The sequence below is a fragment of the Camponotus floridanus genome, unplaced genomic scaffold (genome assembly GCF_003227725.1).
Source record: "Camponotus floridanus strain SB8 unplaced genomic scaffold, Cflo_v7.5 scaffold70, whole genome shotgun sequence".
NCBI classification, from domain to species: domain Eukaryota; kingdom Metazoa; phylum Arthropoda; class Insecta; order Hymenoptera; family Formicidae; genus Camponotus; species Camponotus floridanus.
In genome coordinates this window covers 943,720-964,556 of record NW_020229839.1, presented here as the reverse complement: position 1 = coordinate 964,556, position 20,837 = coordinate 943,720, and the positions used below count along the sequence as shown (strand labels likewise).

Sequence of the window (20,837 nt, the reverse complement as noted above, 5' to 3'; positions counted from 1 at the left end):
GCATTGCCGTACCTAGCGCCCGTTCCTATGATTTGCATCTAAAAAATCATGTCCAAGATTTCTTTCAATTCCATGGCATTTTTTAATTTTCGAAGATCTTGAGTTCTTTATTTTTGTGATTTTACTTCCGCCCCATTTCACATCTTTATTAATGTTAATTTCTCTCAAATTTCTCAAAATTATATATTTTTTATGTACACACGATTTTATGTGTGGATATATTTTCTAGTAATGGGATAAATTATAAATTTCTTGACAAATTTGGGAATTAATTATACGCTTTGCTTTTTTCAATTTTACGATACTCAGCAGATATTTTAAAAATCACTCTTTAAAATTGAGATTTTGTAATAAAAAGATGTGGAATTATATTAATATGTGCATATAATAGCGCGTTTTCATTACGCAGATGGACAACTTGAGTGATTGAACGTTCGTGGACAACTTGAGTGATTGAACGACCAATGATGATTCAGTGCGTACGCGAATCGCTCGAAAGACTTCATTGAAAAGATATGGTGATTCTTCAATTTAAAAGCGAAGGAATGCAAAATATGAAATATAAAAGATGTAGACATTTTATCGGAGCAAACATTCTCGGAGTAATTCATAAAAATTTATTTCATTGTATCTTACTCGTAAGAATATATGACAGATTTTTTTCTTTTCCTCAGATTTATACAATAAATTCGTTTATATTTATATTCCTTTTACATTTGATCGTCCACGAATTTAATTGACTTTAATTTTGGAAAATTTCTGCGAAAAATAAAATTATATAAAATTATATTTATTTCATTTATAATTTAAAAGTAATCAATGTTGTGACATTTTTATCGAGGAACGATTCAATTCAAATTAATTAGGAAATACTCAGAGATCCGAAATATTTCTTGATTGACTAGAAACATAATTACATTGCAATATAATAACAAGCTTATGTGTGTAAAAAGGAGGGGGAAAATTAAGACGGAAAAGAAGAATGCACTCAAGACCTCGCATGATTCTAGTTACGTTACTGATCGTCGTCTGTGGTCTCGTAATACGTCGTCATAGTGAAAATCCGCCAGTTACGACGAGGTGATACGGGGAAACGCACGTCACGTTTCTCGGTGATACAACGAGCCGGTACGAGGACACCCTCGATCCGAAGCAGCGGAAGAAAGCGACCGGAAGGCGATAGCGAGCGTCTCACGGAAAGAACTCCTGGCCGATTCCTGGCCGATTCCCGGCCGCTTTCCGGCGCGCGAACAATCGCCGACAACCGGAGCGGAATCCAAGCGCGGCGCAGCGCGCGGAGGCAGGACGGAGCACGCTCCTAATCGATCCTCGACAACGCAGGTAAATCCCGGGACGTCCTTATTCTCGTAACGCGAGCGAATTGCTCACACTTCGGTTTTCCATTCGAAAAGAAAGATATCGCCAGGAAGAGATTGCGGAAAGAGGTAAGAAATTTGAGAGGAGGAACGCAGATTGCTTTCCAGGACTTTTTTCGAGTCAATCTCCTTTCGAAGGAAAATATTATGCCATAAACAAATTTTATCCTCATGCTCGTAATAGGATACACAAGATAGACTTGTGATATTCTGATATCTACTCGAACCAGAGCCTGATAAATGATTCAGAAAGATATGTCTTGAAAGGCAAATGACAATGGTTTGGAAGTATAGCCTCGAAGATTCTTTGAATCGATTTCTACGGATGTAACAGAAAAATTTGATAAATTTGATAAATTTGATATAAGTCTCTATCAATGATGAATTTTCTCTTACAATAGATAGGTTTATCCGACAATATTTCGGCATCCATGACCAAGGTAAAGCAAAGGACGAAATATACAGGTAAAGCCTGACCTTTGCCTGACGTTTGATATATGGATGGTAATTTCCTACACATTCGTATCGTCATTAAAGATTAATCCATCTTTCAAAAGACTAGATAAGCATAAAATGTCATTTATAAATTTCCAATTGTAACAAAGAAAAGAATTTTCTTTAATATATGAAAATGTTGTATATATAAAAAATATTTATTGTTAATAATAAACATTAATTATGATTCTGTAATCATGTTAATTAAAAAAAAGCAAAACTAATAGATCAGAGAATAATTTTTCCAATTTTTTAAATTGTCTCTTTATACAATACTTTCAACATAAAATATGCGAAATAAAAATTGAAAAATCATATATCGTCATCTTTTACACAATTTATCTTCACTAATAATATAAATCAACTGACAATCTTTAATTATTACTGAGAAAAAATACACGTATCATGATAAATAATTTATCTATATTAAAGAGATATATAAAAGAGATTTTATAAGACCAACAACCGCGAATTATCTATATTCACACAAAGAATAAATTTTCATTCGAATGAATGAAACGCAGTTGAATGCAAGTTCTATCAACTTTACCGATAAATTATACGAGGAGAAGGGATTATCAAATCGTCCCAGAGATTGCATCCCTGCCAGCTCATTTGTGTACAGTTAAAGATAAGAATTTCCGAATAGAAAAAAATTCAACTAGCTTTTTTACCATTTTGAAATTTACTCAACAGTAAACTGAAGAGTTTACGACAAGTTAAAAACTCCTGTTTAGATAAACTGGAAACATTAGACGACTAGCTATTATAATTTTATTTGATAATAAATGATGCTGTTATAAAAAAAGCATTTTCAAAATTAGCTGGAAATTAGTCCGGTAAATGATAACTAGTTTATGTCGGAGTTATTGCAGTCATCATTTTCAGACCAATAACTGACCGAAAATTAGGAAAGACAAACTCAATAAATGTAATAAAATAGCCTATGTTTCGTCAAAACTTATTATATTGTGGCTATTTTCCTGATCGAGAAATAGCTATGAACTAATAAAAATAAATTATATAACTAATATATACTTAATATATGTGTACTAATCTATGTATATAAAACACAAAAATGCAATCGTGGCAATTATTTTTTAGACACGATTATAATAATTAAATCGAGTTAGTAAAAAAAGTCGATAATTTTTTAGTGGCAAAAATTTTATTCAACTATTTTTTATCTTTATGTTTATTCTATAATTATTATAATTCTTAATAATTTATAATAATTAATTAAATATGAAATATAAAAAGAAAAGTCGAATTAAATTATTGTCAAGCAATTTTTTACAGTCAAATGTTTACTAATTCAGTTGAGACTTTTTAATTAGTTTTTAAATTATGGTCAATATTATATCTTCGTGCTTTGACCGCATGTATGTTTGTCACGAACAAGAAGTAGAAGTTCTCTCTCGATTGGACACGGGCCAGTTCATCGGCCGACTTGCTCGCTTTATTTCATAATATCGATTCGTGCTTCATTCCGAGCAATATCGTTCGCTCTCCTTTAAGTTTTACCGACCCGGTAGCGAGTTGCACGAACCGGCCGCGTGTCTAGCCACATGAAAATTTTATTAATAGCGGTATATGCATTTTAATAAGATTATATCATTTCTCAGCGTCCCTAGCAGCCAGCCCAGAAACATGCCATAAAACATGCCATACAGAATGGGAAGAGAAAAAATAAGAAACGCGAAATGTATAAAATAATAATCTTGTTCGCGATTCGAAAAGAATGTACTTGATGTTTTCAACAACGATTTCGCACGATATTTATATTCTTGCCTAATGTAATGTAAATAAACGTGAATTTTGACTCTCAAACTCTTTTATAAAACTTGAATCTTTATTCTATTTTCTTTCGAGGACATTTTATATTTCGACGCAATATCATCACAAGTCGTGTTGTTCAGTTCACGATCCTCGACAGGATCACTAATTAATACGGCACATTAAGAGACTTCTTTAAACGCGTTTTTCAATTTCGCACATTAACATAATTACGTAATAAAGATACTGATAATTATATCAAAGAATGCCAGCACGAAAATACATAACAGCGGAGCGAAATCGTCAACGATATTATTGATCATCTCGCAGAAATGTTTCGCTACGAGAGCGCAATAATAATTCGTAAATCTTTAACAATGCGATTAATTAGCAGAATATCAGAGTTTATCGTGCTATAATATGGTTATCCGAGCCTACCTATCTGTTTCCGGTGTCCGATATCAAAAGAGGAATGCTTAATGAGATAGTTATTATTGCGCCTGACAACTTACCCATAAATAAATAATAAGAGATATTGATTGTTGCCTTTTTCAATTTATATTTATGTCGAATTAATGTTAAGTCATTTTAATAACGAAGTAGAAACTGTTGGATAATCTATCATTTTTCATATTTTTTTAGTCTTGAATCTAACAATTTTTCCTCTTTACATTGTTAACATACCATTATGTGCAATCGCATCAATATTATTTCGATAATTTTAAATACCTGGAAAACAAGTTTATCTAATTTATATAATTGTGTAGATATAAATAATTACTCTAAATATATAAAGTATGTATAATAAAATCTATTTACTATTATCTATTATCTATTACTATTATGTACATATAATTATATCAAAATATTGATAACACCATCGAATTATGCAAAAATATCTTGATATAATAACATATAAATAATAATATAAATAGATCTTATTATATATAATTATATATAATTACCTATAAAACTTTTTTCCCAAATATAAATATATATAATTTTATATCGAAAAATTAATTGTTTAATCAATTTTTATTAATGTAATTTTTGTAATTTTTCTCTGTTTCTTTCACAGATGAAATGATTGTTATCTTGACTGATCGAAATCTTAGTATTTTCATTCTTTGACTCTTGAACTGATCGAAATCTTACAATTAGTACTTCATTCCTTGACCCTTCAAGAAATGTGAATCGTCTTTGTATCAAAATGTATTTTTTCAATTATCTTGAAAAATTTATATACTCTATATATTTCTATATTTATTCTATATTTATCTGTATTTGCGGCCGATAAAGACCCGTCGCAAGAAAACGAATCAATATTCGATGGACGGCGATTTGACGCAGGATTCTTTATCAAGTGCGAAATTTATACATCGAGAGAATCATGCGACCACCGTATGTTTCTGTTCCCGATAACGGAAATGCGAAGACGCGCACAGTGGTCGTGATAACATGTCGCGCGAATCGCGACGCGATCTTGACTCGCGCGATAACGCGCGAAATCCTTCCTCTCACTCTCTCTCAGAGACTCCGCCAATTGATGTCCAAGACGTTGCCGACCTTGGCAATATGATAATGACTCCTCGCGTCGCTCCTCGACGCGAGATAACTCGAAGAATGTTTGAAGCTCGATTGATCGCGAACGCGCGGAAGTTGACTCTTTCCCCTCGCATTCCCTTGCTCGGAGAATGATGCATTCTATCTGTTTTCGTTTATTTTTCATCCGCTCGTAATATCGTTTACGTATAAAGAAGTGATTAAAATGTGCTTCGCTTTCATTTCTCTCGTTCACGATCATCTTTAGTAAAGTAAAGAGCAAAGAGCTCTCTCTCTTTGGCGCCCCGGGATAAAAAAGCCCCCGCAAAGTACTGGGTTGCGTAAATCCTATTACCATACGCATCATTTCGTATTGCACAATCTTACGAGACAAAATGATACGCAACTTTTGTGTTCAAGATTGGCATTGACGTCACAAATACAATTTCATCCATAGGGTTCTTCGCGCGCTAACGAGGCTCAATTATCTAGAGACTTCGCGGGGGGGGCTTTTGTAAAGCCGAAGAGATTTCAATCTTTTTCTTTTTCGTAGAAACAATAACAGAATAATAACTTTAAAAAGTAATTTTAAAAATTTATATATTGGCGCATAATTTGTTTTCTTAAATTGTAACTGTTGTTTAAATAATAAACTTCAATACATTTTTTTCTTGTCTGACCTCTATAACATCAATTTCATCTTATCTGTTTAATTATTTTCTATACGAAAACATCGTTGATAGCAATTAAATTCCCATTTTTTAACTTAAAACTTTTCTATCATCAAGAAATAATAAAATTTTCGCGTTTTTTTTATATAACAATTTTATATAACAATTTTATACAACAATTTTATACAACAACTTTTATATAACAATTTTTATATAAAACACTATTATTTTTCTACATTATTCTATGCATTGAAATATACCATGTATAAAAATGTATGTACCATTAATTAAATGAGATTAAAAATCAGTGATAATAAAATTGATTAATAAAAGAGATAAAAATTAACTGATAGAAGAGATAAAACATAGCTGATAAAAGAGATTAAAAGTAAAAAATTGTAAAAATACAATTCATATAATTAAACTTCATAGGTTTCATAATTCTTTAATGACAGTATCAGAACGAAGTATCTCAAATCTTGACCATGATTTTCAATATTTTGAACAGGAGTAAGGCCACTCGGATCTATCATTTATATGATCTTGTCGACAATAAATTCGCTAAAAATACGCTAAACATTTTGTCGCAAGACATTCCATGTATCCATCTAATGGTTGTGTATTTTTCTTTCCTACTATATGTCTGTTCTATGCAAAGTAGTCAACACTAAAGTAGTCAACACTACTTTATATCACGATTTATTTTCATTTCGAAAAGAATTGATAGCACGTGCCGCATTTTTGAGGCACGTGATATCTGTCTCTGCAGTTCTTTCCATTATGTGCGTGTAATAACTCTAAATATAGAATAATCACGAATTTTTTAACTATTCGTTATCTAATGATGCGCTTACGCTTACACACAGTCTTACTTAGTCGTTCGATAACTTATATTTTTCCTTTTTTTTCTATCGCAAATATTATCATGCTAGTTACGCAGTAAAATTTAACGATCTATCGCGTTCTCGTTTCCTTCTTCTCTCTTTCGCTTCGTTTCTGCAATTCTTCATCCTTGTCTGTGTTAATCACATTATCGATCTCGCGCGAAGTTCGCGTATATATCTTGCGTCAAACCGCATGATGAAGCTGATTGCATGCTTCGAATAGTATGCGACGATATTCGACAGACGTTATCTCTAAAAAAATGAAAATTAATCCTGCCAATATCAAAGTTTCATTATCAGAAAAAAAATGAATTATGTACTGAGCAATTTAACAAGATTTTAAAAAATTAATTATTTACCGAGATAATTTAATAAATCAAAAGTTGGTAGAAGATAACACGAGGTAAATCAATTTATACAAGATGTCTCGAGAAATTATCGTAGACAAGTCATTATTATCGCATGTACATTTAGGACACACATTGTACATATACTATAATAAATGCACTTGCATTTTGATACGTGATAGGCAGCCGAGATTACTTCGAATATAATCTCTTTTTGTGCGCGAAATATAATCCTCTCATAATAACAGATAGTTTTTCTTGATAGCTGTATGATTCTTAAAGGTTACAGATTTAATTACACGACAACATCGCGGGATAAACGATATAAACATCGAATAATTACAAATTGATTTAATAATGTCTATCAATAATATCCCTATTAATATTATTATCGCCAACATATATGATTATATTTTTTCATCAATAAACATAATAATTTATCGCAGCTTTTTAACATATTTATGACAGGTTCGGAATTATTTACGGTATTTCTGGTTTACGTATTTTAATAGTTGAACATTTATTTCATATGCTGGTTAGGTTTAATAATAGATGCATAATTTGATTATGAATATTCTTTTTAATAAAAAATAAAATAACTTTTAGAACGTCATAATATTTTTCAAGTTTTAATATTAAATATCTTGGTGTTAAATTATTTCATGTCAAATTTGTCAAAGTTTACACATCAGTTGACGAACATTTATCATTTCTCGAAATTTACATCATCGATCCTTTATTTAACTAACAATGGTATAAAATCTACTGCCTCGAAAATAATTTTTGAAATCTTGTAATAAACGCCAATATTTACCAAGCGTTATAAATAAATCCATACAGAAGTCCCCTTTTTACTTGGACTGGATATTCCTTTTATCGCAATTTTATCGCGAGATATATGTATAATCTGAAAAATTCAAATTTTTTCACGATACGCGAGATTAACACCACTCGTCAAACGAGTGCAAGATTCTCAAAGGAGTGATATTTCGCAATTCATGCAATTTTGTTGACAGAACGGAAAACCGCGAAGACAGCATATAATTACGACAACGACAATGGGGAGGGAGGAGGAAGAACTTTGACAGTTCTCGATATTGTTTCCAACCAAGTAGCGATACGTGTCTAAACTCTCAATAATATAAGTTAACTTCAATATAAATTTATTACATACCCTGTTGCGCTAAATTAGCATACGAAAGCCTTGAAATAATTCTGAATAAACGTTGCATTCATCGATAAGACTGTTTAAAGTTTCATGAAGAATTTATACAAGTCTTACTTATCTTTGATTTTGCAAAATGTAACAGCTGCGTCAGATGCTAATTATCAAAGTTGTTGAGCATTACGTATCTTTTTTCTTTCATTATCTATATACATCGGCATTTATGCTATGTTCATTGGAATTTATCGATCAAATGCTCACAGTACAAAACGTTACATAACTCTCGATACATGTACATTATCCATACACAGATTATTAAATTTCCATATGTCCTAAATTGACGACTGGAAATAAATAACATTGTGCAAATCGTGAATTATTAAATTATCGTTCGAAAATTGTGTAATTATGTATTATTTTTAAATTGAATGTTATTCTTAAATTATATTATATTATAAAATTATTATTAAATTATATTATATTATATAAACTCCGTCAAGAATAAGAGGCTACATCGTTGTGTTAAAAATATAGAGGACATTCACACACACGCCTGGCTAAAGATGTCAAGTATCGCGCTCCATTGTGATAAATATAAACAAAACACACAATGTGTTTCAAAATAAACCGAAATCTCGAAACGACAAATCAGAAAAATAAATTAGTCGTATTTCAAATATAATGTGATATTTCCGAAACCACTAGTTCTAGAAAGGAATATAATTAATATGTATATATTTAAAACTTCATTAATGTTAATGATTATGTACTCGAGATCAAATTCTCCAAATATTTACAAGAGAGAAAAAAATGAAAATTGCTCCAAGCTCGAATCGTTTCAAAACATTTTGCGTTTGCTTTAAAAATATTTGCTTCGAAGCGAAATATGCCTGAAAAAAATGTAAACTTTAGAATGAAAAATATGACGCTTTAAAAATAAATTTGATAAGCCTCCGATTAATGTGATTAGCGTTATTCATCGCGAGTTTTGTAACGTTTAGTCACATTAGTTGTACATCGCATACGAAGAAGCATCTTCGTAATGAATCGCTCGAAATTATGCGCAATACATTTTACAGCTAAATACTGCGGAGAATAATAAAGTCGCTTAAGAGAAAAAGAAAAAAAAGAAAAAAAAGAGAGGGAGGGCAAAACATCTTCACGCAAGAGACGTTCGCGCTTTGCAAAAAGGTGCTTCGTTTGCGATTCGTATCGCGACTCGGGCACTTCGACTTCGTCGAGACGTCTCGGAACGCGATGCGGCAGGGGTGTGGGGTCGGGGGAGGCAAGCGCCGCATTAAACTCGTGAATCCGGGGAAGGAGAAGGTCGTGGAGGGGGAAGGTAGGGAAGGGAGAGACGGCGCGCGTCGATGATGGAATGAGAGACAAAGACGTCATGCGTGGAGAGGGGGGGACGAGCCGCGTCTGGGCAGGAGAGAGACGAAGGGAGGCGTGGAGAAGCTTTTAGGTTTTTAGCCGACATCCGAGCGCCCGCCGGCTCAGTTCCTGTTCGACTCCTGGTGGTTTCTGCGTATGTTGGACTTTTTTTCTTACTCTTGCCGAATATCAAATCGAGACTATATCCGAGAGGCGATAGAGAGAAGTCGTTAGTCGCAGGACTCGAAACGCGCCCTTCTCCCGTTACCGGTCTTCCTCAGGCAGGTTCGGGACGAGTTTCTTGTACGATCGTTAATGAAAAACGACGATCGAACGAGATCGAATTAAATTTATTCTCCGTTCAGAAATTGAATTGTCGAGTGCGTCGAGATATCGCAGAAGATACTGTGTATATCGTTGTGAACATTTGGCTCGTTTTTTATACGAGTGTAAACGAAAGAAGGCGCCGATATAACATTGCTGATTGACGATTGATCGATAATTGACTAAATTGACGACGGTTAATCAACGTGCGGGAAACGGTCTCCTCTGGAAATAGTGCTAATTGGCCATAAGGAGGACACGTGCAGTTTTTGGAACAACCTACCGATACGATTACGGTAAGAACGAGCTTGCACGCCACGTCGACTGTGAAGAAAATGCGTATCGCGTGCGTGTGCGATATGAACCGTCCGAGTTCGTCAAAACAAAGTATTTTTTTTTTTAAGTCAACTTGAGGTCGGGGAGTGGGAGATGTCTCATGGAGAATTAATTAAATCAGAATATGACTGTTTTTACATTTTCAAGGGCATTCTATGATGAATTTATTAGACAAATAAGATCTTCGAAATAAGAAAAAAACTCATTTAGATAGAAAGAGAGAAAATACGCGCTAACATAATTCAAAATATTATGAATTTGTGATTTTATTTTTTTAAATAAAAGTACTGAATATAAATATATATAACTTTATATTTATATGTTCCTCAAAAAAAAAAGGAATTTAAAATATAAATACAATTTGTATAAGATCAAATATGTAAATTGTACGTGAATCAAGAATAGTAAATATATTCTTATTATTAGTTATTTTTACAATAATATTAAAAATGTTGAAAATAATATTCAATACGTAAAAAAATTTTTATTTAAAATCTTTTGAAGCAGCTACGAAAAAATTTTAGTTTGCCGTTGAGAAAATTTCTCGTGGAAAACACGCTAAAAGAATTTAAAAAAAAATGGATTCTCCAAAAATACATTTCAAATTTGAATACGATAAATTGGAATGATATATATTTTTCAGAGACACCCTGTACACACAGACGCGCTGTTCACCAAGTGTTCAATGCTCTCATAAGTATCTGTATAAATCCAGTCCTGACGTATAACGTTCTTCCCCACACGTGTAGACTTTTTTTTCTTTACTTCTCTTCTCTTTTATGCCACTTCGAAGCGAGGAACGAGTCGCAGAACGAGAATGAACAGGTTAAAATACGAGGGACATGTTACACACATGCATTCTTAGTGCGTTTCAAGAAATCACGTTTTTACTACTATGACAAAATATGCAAAAGTAAATTGTATTTTTTTTCTTCCTTTTTTCAATTGCGAATTCTCAGATGATATAATACAATAAGTAAATATTTTTTTCCAGAAAGTAATCCTCAGAGAATTTTCATTGATAAGCTCTTTTTGAAAAAATATTGATTTTTTTCTCTACATAAAAAAATTCACGCACATTTTAAATAATCTCGAGATAAAAAAAATTAATTACGCGTCATTTAAAACTTGCTCCGATTAATTCACAACTTTCTTGTTTTGCTACAACTGCAATTATAATAATTTGATAATAATATTACGGAACGCTTTTCGTAATTACGACTTTAAATTTATCGAGAAATTCATGCCTGAAGGCGCGAAGCGGATTATTTTTGTTGCTACAATATGTCCGGTATTTCTGCGCAGCGAATAAATGCAATGCAAAAACGATTATATTTTTCTCGTATGTGTATGTGTATGTCTATTCCAGTTTGTAACTGTGACGTAATTCCAATGATAACAACGCGAATACGTGAAAATACATTTTCTCCGGTCTCGAAATGGCCGGAATAGCTCGAGGATAATTTTGGAACATCGCACCCCCCCATCATGGATTCCTTATCCTGTCGACACGCAAACTAGAAGGAACAGGTTTTAAATTCACGACTTATTCAGGCCCTAAGATTTACGATCTATATTTTACATATACAATTATTACTTGTATTAATAGTGATATAATCAATTATAATCGAAATAATTAAGCGTAATGAGTTTTTGCCAAGGAAACATTTTACAGCAATCTATCAAAGAATGATAATTCTAGTTTTCAGACTTCATTAACATCGCCTAATAATAATGTTATCACGTGTTTGACATTTACATGAACATTTGCGAGATAAAGAGAATCTGCACTTTTCATTATCTTACTATTATGTCTTAATCCCGGAAAGAGATAATATGGTAATAATATTTTTATTTGTACACCTGACACGAGCATATCGAGAGAGCGTGATGTATATATTTCGATATTATTTTCTATATTTTCATCTTTTTATTACGAAGTGCGCCGAAAATAAATATCTAATGGTACTGCCTGTCTAAACATTGATTTTCAAAATTTTTGGCAAGTTTCCAAGCTTTCTGGCCCCCTCCTCCTCGATTTGCCTATATCCTGGTATCGATCTTCGGGAAGCCTTCAGCATCCTTCCGAGCCGTCACATACCGTTATAGCTTTCATACGACACACCCTATATGTCGTATCGATCGTTTCCTCCACTTCTTCCTATCGCACGTGGGTATCACTCGCGACAGAGGTGGTCAATTCTTGCGAGGTTTTTCGCGGATTCATCGGCACGCAAATTCTTTAACGTCTGATTCTCTTTCCAACATTAGCATTGTAGGCGACTTTCGTTGTTAAAAGCATCGTAAATTACGCGGAATCGAACGAGCACGTATTTACGGATTGAACAGAGAAATAATAATGTCAGCTTTTAATTGATTGTATTTATGTTTAATGCAATTGCGAAATTATCTACATTGATTATACTCTTCTATTTTTTTTCAGATTTAAGTATTGAGCGTTTTTCAGCAAGGGACACAGGACAAAGTGTAACACAGTGAATCATTTCATCTTTATTTACATTCGGCAAACAAGGATGAAGTGACACACTGTGTCTGTGTCGCTTGCTGAAAAATGTCCATTATAAGCACTACAGATCGTTTATTATTAAGAGTTGACGGTGGAAAATAAATTAACTAAAATGTTTATACAACCAATTTAATCGCAATAATTGAAATATTAATGTCGTAAATATTAATCTCGAATCGAAAATTGTTTCTAACATTTTTATATGCAGAAAGATAATTTTGAAGACTTAAGAGAAGTATGTTTTTGTATTATTTAAAAACAAGAATATCATTTAACGATGCATTTTATCATTTATCTTGAGTTCTAAATTATCTCGATTTCTTTTTGCGTGTTAATTTCAATTACTGTCGACTTAATTATTATATCTTTTAATCGATTCGATAAGATTCATACGATAATCGAGTATGTCATGGTATCTTGCCAGAATGAAAACTCAAAGGTCAGTAAAATCAAACAAATTTTCTTCTAATAATCGGATTACAATAAATAGAGTCAACACTTTTTTCTCAGTGAAAAATTGTGCACGAATGCAAATGTTTAGACATTGATTATTAAATTTTTAATTCTCAGTTCCAATTATTCGTACATGACGATACAAAATACCATCTATTATAACGATTCTTGAAAGATTCCATGTAAATTAAAACAAAATATCGAGAAAAATTAGAAAAAGAAGAGGAGACTCTATCTCTCGAAAAAGACAAATATTTATAAATTCCGCTTTGGACGATCTATGATTCACGTTAAAGATTAAGTTCTGTTTATAATTATATAAAGTATTCCACAATCGTCGAGTGATCCATTACATAATAGTAGATCGATAACAAAAATATCGCGGTACAAATCTAAATTAACGATGAAAAAAGAACAAACTAAACTAAACTTTGTAGAAAATTAAGAATAAATTAATTTAATTTTTTCGTCAGAAGGAATCTGTTTTTAAAAAGATGATTTTCAAATTTGTTAATTTTACTTTCTTAAATTTAGTTAATTTTATAAATAAAAATTATCACGAATAAAATTATCTAAAGCAGATTAAAGGAAGAAGAACATGAAGAACATGAAGAACACTATCAAAATGCGGTTGGCTACCCCTATCTATCTGTTACATGCTCGGTACATCGGATAAGCACGTGAAATGCGTCGCAATATTGATTTCTTTAGCGCGTTTTCTTCGGTTTGTTTGCACATGTCGATCATTATTGCGATTTGTTACGACGACGACGATGACGATGACAAAGTCACGTATCAAAGTTACGCACTGTATATTTATATAACGACAATACGATATTCTGTATTACCTCGATGGCTCTCCCCTTTCCTCCTCTCCCCCAAATCATCCTCACAATCTTGGCCCCTAAATGCGCAGATTTTCACATGCGAGATATCTATCTGTCCGATGATCAAATATCATACTGACAAATTAATCTTCGAGATTGCGATTCTGCAAATCAGATGGGCAAGAAACGATTTTGTTCAAATATTGAATTTTAATGCGCCTATATTGAATTAAATATTAAATATACTTTTCTATTTATTTAAATATTGGCAGCATTAATTACAAACAACGATCCATGTACATCGATTCATTGAGAATTAATTGCGAGAATTAATATTTTGCGATGTCTATACTATATACGATAGAACGCATTGATGGAATAGATTACGAAAGTTTCTTTTATTTTTATTCATAAATTAATCTGTAAATCTTGATTAATAGTATGATAAGGATTTTTCTCCTCTCGTCTTTCAGATTATAATCAACTACGATGACTTCTGAACCGTGGACCTTGCCTCCGAAGCAAGGTCTTTACGACCCTACCCTCGAACGAGAAGCTTGCGGCGTTGGTTTTATCGTCGCCATTGATGGAAAGCGATCGCATAAAGTGAGTCGATTTCAAGTTTTATATAACTTTTAAGTATAAAATTTGAAAAAAAAGAACTTCTATATCTCTCGAGTATCTTCCACTTGATCTTTACAATCTATCATACGCGTGTTCATGTATTAATATATTGTTTTATATCGCACAAATCAGAATAAACAATAAAACTAATGATAGAACATGTAATAATAATGCATAATATAACAACAAAATTATTAAACAAATACATCATATCAAATAACTTGTAATTATACAGATAATTTTTTTAGAAATAAAAATTAAAACAAATTCAATTTCATATTATATCTTTTTGAAAGAAATCTTTAACATTGAAATTAAATTGTAAAACCCAAAATAGTTGAAAGCGCTAATTAAAGCAGAGAGAAGATTAGATAAATCGGGAATGTAAATTGATGGGATATCTATTTAAAGAGAGGAAAGAGAAAGATAAACGACTCGTTAATACGTGAATTACATGATCTTTTGTTCGCTCGCACAAGATAAGAAAGCTGTTGGACCGGTTCGTTTGCACTGGATGATTTATTTATTTATTTATGTCATCGTTATCTGTGCGAATTTCAGATTGTACTAGATGCTCAGATACTGTCGGCGCGTATGAATCATAGAGGAGCTTGCGCTTGCGATAATGACACTGGTGATGGGGCTGGTGTACTTTGCGCAATACCGCACGATTACTATGCCAATGAAATTCGGTAAGAGAATCCGACACATCGACATACTATACGTCTCATCCACCGATGAAACCACCGAATCTTAGATGCCCCGAAATGTATATGTATAGTTTGTAATTTTCAATATATTTATAGGACATCGGATTTAAGCCAAATTGAAAGCCCGTGTTACACCTAACTATAGATGTGGCGCTTGTCTGACTCCGAATTTAATTTCTGCGTAATACAAAGAATTTATAATGTCATTAATAATTTCATAATGGCAAAGATCAAGTATCATATTTTTTCTTGATTTTATCGGTGGTTTGAGTTTTTTTTTATATCACTGCATTTTTTATTTGAGATTTTTATATAATATTAAATATATTTTACAAATAATTAAAAAGTTAATTTCATAAACCGTTCGTGGTATAAATTCTTAATTTTACAGACCCTCGTAGACTCTTACAGAGACTTCTCAATTCCATAAAATCTATTAAAATTTATTAATATCATGCATGCATCTATTGCTTTTTATATATTTGAAATTGTAATCATTCTTGCAGATTCTCAATTTCACAAAAATCCTTGGCATAGTTTTGACAAATCTTTGTTTTGTCGGAGATTTCTAAATTTATAAATACTTAGTTTCTCCATCATTGATTCACAAAAAAAATAAATAAATCATGGAAAAATATATAGATCCTCTTCTATAGAAATTTTATTTTAATGATTAACGAATTAGGTTCATTAAATTATACTTTTTATATTTTACAGCGAACAGCAAAATATCATATTGCCCGAGTTCGGACGATACGCAACCGGTATTTTATTCCTCGATAAGAACACGCACAAGGAAGTGGAGACCGCGTTTGAGAAACTGGCCGAGGAGTGCAATTTGCAAGTATGTTTGTATTACTTATTAATCTATTTTTAATATTTTAGCTAAATTTCGTGTTCTTTGCACGCCTTTCGTGATTGCGTGATTTGTAATAGGTATTGTGCTGGCGCGATGTCCCCACCGATAGCACTCAGATTGGTCAGGTGGCAAGGAAGTGTGAACCATACATGCGTCAAGTATTTGTTACTGGCGATCAAGATACGGAAACGCTTAAACGGCAGGTAATTTGTTTTCTATTACTACTAATGATACCAATAGTGATAATAATATTGATAATAATGATACACCATCTCGTCATTGACACATATATTTTCATTATTATTACATTTTATATATTATTAATATACGTGCATTTTATATACTTTTAATTGATTAATATTTTTATATATCTTTTTTTATATTTTTCGTTTTCGACTATTTTCGTCTATTTTGAGGGCTTTCTTTTAGTGTTCCTCTTAATTACTAGTGAATCTAAAAGTACATACATTATATATCACGCATCGTAGCTCAAACAATTTGTGACATTAAATGACTTTGCCAATTTATAAGAATAGAAATCGAATTCGTCGCAAAACAGTCGCCTTTTTCAAGGTTAAAACATATACTTATTTAATCAACCTCTATTTACCACATTCTTATATTTTGATCGTTCCTCAGATATTCGTGCTGAGGAAGAGATCGTCGCATACAATACGACAACCGGGATTGCGATACTACATTTGTTCATTGTCGCTGAAAACGGTCGTCTACAAAGGACAGTTGACCGCTGATCAGTTATGGTCGTATTTCACGGACTTGAAGGTGAGCTTGTGTTATTTCTATGTCCTTTTTTTTCGTGAGAAGACACGATTCCGATAAGTTTGGAGATTCGAGATTTTTTAGTTCTTTGCAACGAAACACAAAACAACAAATTTCACAGCTTTTTATTTTTAAATTACGAGCATTATGATTCATATAGAAAATATGTTTTTTCATTTAAAAAAAAAACAAAATCGTTTAAATTTACAAAATCGAAAATAAATTGCGGGAAATTCAATAATTTAATTATTTTGATAAATCTAAATTTAATTACTTTAAATTAATTAATTTAAATAGAAATCTTTGCCGAAAAGAAACAATAATTTATTATGTTTACTATCGATCTTAGCTTTCAAAATATTTTCAAACAAGCTCATATCGTAGCGCCAAAGTTATCGAAATCTTTCCCAGGAGAGCATCATTCTTGTCTGAAAGTGTTATGTAAAAATTGTACGTAATATCATAACTAATGTAATGTTATAAATTTCTCTTCATATCAGTCTCCAAAGTTCGAGACTTATCTGGCATTGGTGCATACACGATTCTCCACGAATACATTTCCGAGCTGGGAAAGAGCGCATCCTCTACGGTAAGCTTATGTAACCGTCCGATAAAAAAACGTGGATAAGATAATAAATTATTATTGTTCATTTACGAAAAATTAGTCATCTTTACTGGTAGCGAGATAATATTTATATATTTAAACTTGGCATTGTAAATGATATGAATGTCATGAATTTCTTAGATGAATTTTTTGATGTGTGATTTCTCCGTCTCCATAATTATATAGAAATTGCCATAATTAGTGAAATAATTAATTCAAAGACACACATACGTACATATAAAATGATTCACTTAAAAAAACGGAATTATTAATTTTTCAAATTTTTAAGTCAATTTTCTCAAAAACAAAGCTATATAAAAATTTTTATTTTATATTTTTTTCATATCTTTACTTGTATAAGGATTAATAATACAAATCAAAATATTCAAATTTCTTCTGATACATAGGTTTTTCTGATACTAGACGGGAGAGCTTTGATTTGTGATAATTTTAATTTTTCAAATTTTGCGGATATCTACTTCGGTTATCGCGATTCGTTATCTCATTATTACGACAAATAAAATTCTAGATAGTAATTATAGTTTTGCAGAATGTTTTGAAACAGCTAACGAACGAGCATTGATATAATATAAGAATATTTTTTCATATTTCTTCATAGATTGTTGGCTCATAACGGCGAAATTAATACTTTGCGCGGCAATGTAAACTTTATGAAGGCGCGAGAAGGCGTGATGAGCAGCCAGATATATGGCGATCAGCTGAAGTCGCTCTATCCAGTCGTTGAGCCGAATCTCTCTGATTCTGGATCAGCGGACTGTGTGCTGGAATTTTTGGTGATGGCAGGACAACGTTCCTTGCCTGAGGTAAATTAATTTTAAAAATATGCCGAAAAAAACGTTGCCCATGTAGATACATAAAATATTACAATAGATAAAATAAAATAGAAGGATATTTTTCGGATTTTTTTATTCTAAATCTCAAACTCTTCTTTTATATATCAGAAATTTGATTTTACTAATTTAGATTCTTTATGAATCGTTAATTTCAAAAATTACTTGCATGAATTATTGATTTTATGCATATTTAAACATTCCATCGATTTTTCTCCGATATCTGAAAATTCTTGATGACCTTTCATTTCATATATTTTTTCAAATCCTTTTTTAATTCTACAATTTTTTCTTTGGTTCCATATATTCTATAATTTTTTTCTTTGGTTCAATACTTTCTTGATGTTTTAAGATTAAAAAAAAATTGTTATTAAAGATTCAAGAACATTAGGGATCTCTAATGTAAATTTACTCATGATTAAATGTCCATTTTAATTCTCTCTTCGATTATCTTGAATCTCGCGTGTTACAATTCCCTTAAGTTTCTCAGTTTCTTAGAAGAGCTTCTCGGTCTACGAATAAACACTAAAATCGTTTTTTAATTCAGGCTGTCATGACGATGGTACCAGAAGCCTGGCAGAATGATCTGACAATGGCCACCGAGAAGCGCGACTTCTATCACTGGGCAGCGTGCGTTATGGAACCTTGGGACGGCCCGGCCCTGTTAACCTTCACCGACGGCCGTTACGTCGGTGCTATCTTGGACAGGTAGAAATTTGCCATCTCTCATTACGTCTCGTTTATTACACTCGTTTCTACGTAGGCTCCATTTCCCTCTCGTTCGTGCTGTCTGGTAATTTCCTTTGCTATATCCATGTAGATCTTGCGATTTTTCGGATCAGAAAAATGATCCGCGATTGCGCAGATTCTTGGATCTTTGATTCTATTGGCCTTTAACACTTTGAATCCATCCGGGATGATGTAATAATGCCATATTTTATTTTTTTATTAATATAGTATTATTAAAATTAAAATGATATAATATATAAGAACTAATTCGTTATTAAAGATATTCTGATATTTATAAGTTCCTATAAGTATAAAAGATGTGAATGTATGTTAATTCGCTGCTGCATAAAAATCCTGATTAAAAAGAATTCGCATAAATTTGCTACAAGCTGCACAGGTAAGTTCTTTGCATTTAAATAATTTTATGCAAAAACGAAATAATATTACAAGCAACATCGCAAAAGAAATTATATATATACATTTATCGTCACAAATGTTTTTAAATATTTAATAGGAAAGTATAAAGAATATCTGGAATATCTATCATTATTTAATTTGCAAAAAAAACTTTAATCATAAAAGTGAAATCCCTATTGATGATTAAAAATAAACATTAATTATGTTATGAATTAATTAAAAGTCACATGATCTTAAAATATTAAATCTTTGCAGTAATATATAATAATATATATAAATGTATATTCTTTCTTTTTCTTTTCTTTTTTGAGGATAAATTTGATAAATTAAATTTAATAAATTTTATAAATGTACTTCTCTTTATTATATTTATTATCAGAAAACTCTCAAAGTATTCTCGCTCGAGTATACTTGGAGTATTCGCTGAAAATAAATACAGAGATACGTAAAAAATTGAATTGAAACGGCATTCAAAGTGTTGAGAGGACCTTATTGAAAGACAGAAATAAGCCGAACGAAGGGACTCTACGGTGTCGTTTGTTAGGGGAGCCGCGAAGAAAGAATGCTAGGCTACGTGGGCCTATATTGCCTACACTTTACAAGATGCATTCAGCAGGATTAACGGTGCTCACGAAATATATATGAGAACGGTGCACACACGTGTGTAGAGACTCGGTTATACTCCAGGTAAACATGGATTTCCAAGGCAGAGGGAAGCCGCGCAATCGAGCATTTAAGATAGAAATATATTTCTTACATAAATCAAATTTTTTTTATTGTATACAACTACATTAAATAAAACATGAGTAACGCGATAAAAATATTCTTTCAGAGAAACAAATGTTTCTTCCTAACTATATTTTTATTAAAATGTGATGTCTTCGTTATTTTGAAATATTTCTTTATTTAATCGAGAAATTATTTTAATTTCACAATATGTGATTGAAAAAAAAGATCAATAAAATCAGTGAGAATTAAGAGCTTTAATAAAACGTAGCTTTAATCGAATATATTATCGAGGTATTTCTATCCAATTATCATTCCTAGGATATTTAAGATTTAAGACGCAGATTTTTTTGAAAAATTTAGAAGAATGATATTGAAAAGTTTATTTTCTTAAGTTAATTACATATAGAACTCAAAGTTTAGTGACGTCTTCGTAA

General features: G+C 31.7%; 1 protein-coding gene across 5 annotated transcripts in view; it reads left to right on the top strand.

Moving 5' to 3' along the window:
* Window positions 1-1,064: 1,064 nt before the first annotated feature.
* Window positions 1,065-20,837, top strand: part of LOC105259420 (putative glutamate synthase [NADPH]) — a 30,985-nt gene continuing 11,212 nt past the window's right edge. For 2 of the 5 annotated variants that reach the window (XM_025413878.1, XM_025413875.1), the window contains exons 1-9: window positions 9,208-10,253; window positions 14,574-14,706; window positions 15,286-15,416; window positions 16,152-16,278; window positions 16,371-16,496; window positions 16,933-17,076; window positions 17,574-17,662; window positions 18,297-18,501; window positions 19,076-19,236. In XM_025413878.1, the coding sequence (XP_025269663.1) occupies window positions 14,590-14,706; window positions 15,286-15,416; window positions 16,152-16,278; window positions 16,371-16,496; window positions 16,933-17,076; window positions 17,574-17,662; window positions 18,297-18,501; window positions 19,076-19,236 (1,100 nt within the window). In that variant the 5' untranslated portion in view covers window positions 9,208-10,253; window positions 14,574-14,589. Of the gene's footprint in view, window positions 1,342-9,207; window positions 10,254-14,573; window positions 14,707-15,285; window positions 15,417-16,151; window positions 16,279-16,370; window positions 16,497-16,932; window positions 17,077-17,573; window positions 17,663-18,296; window positions 18,502-19,075; window positions 19,237-20,837 lie in introns of those variants that run through there. The other 3 variants (XM_025413876.1, XM_025413877.1, XM_025413879.1) reach the window with 3 other exon arrangements.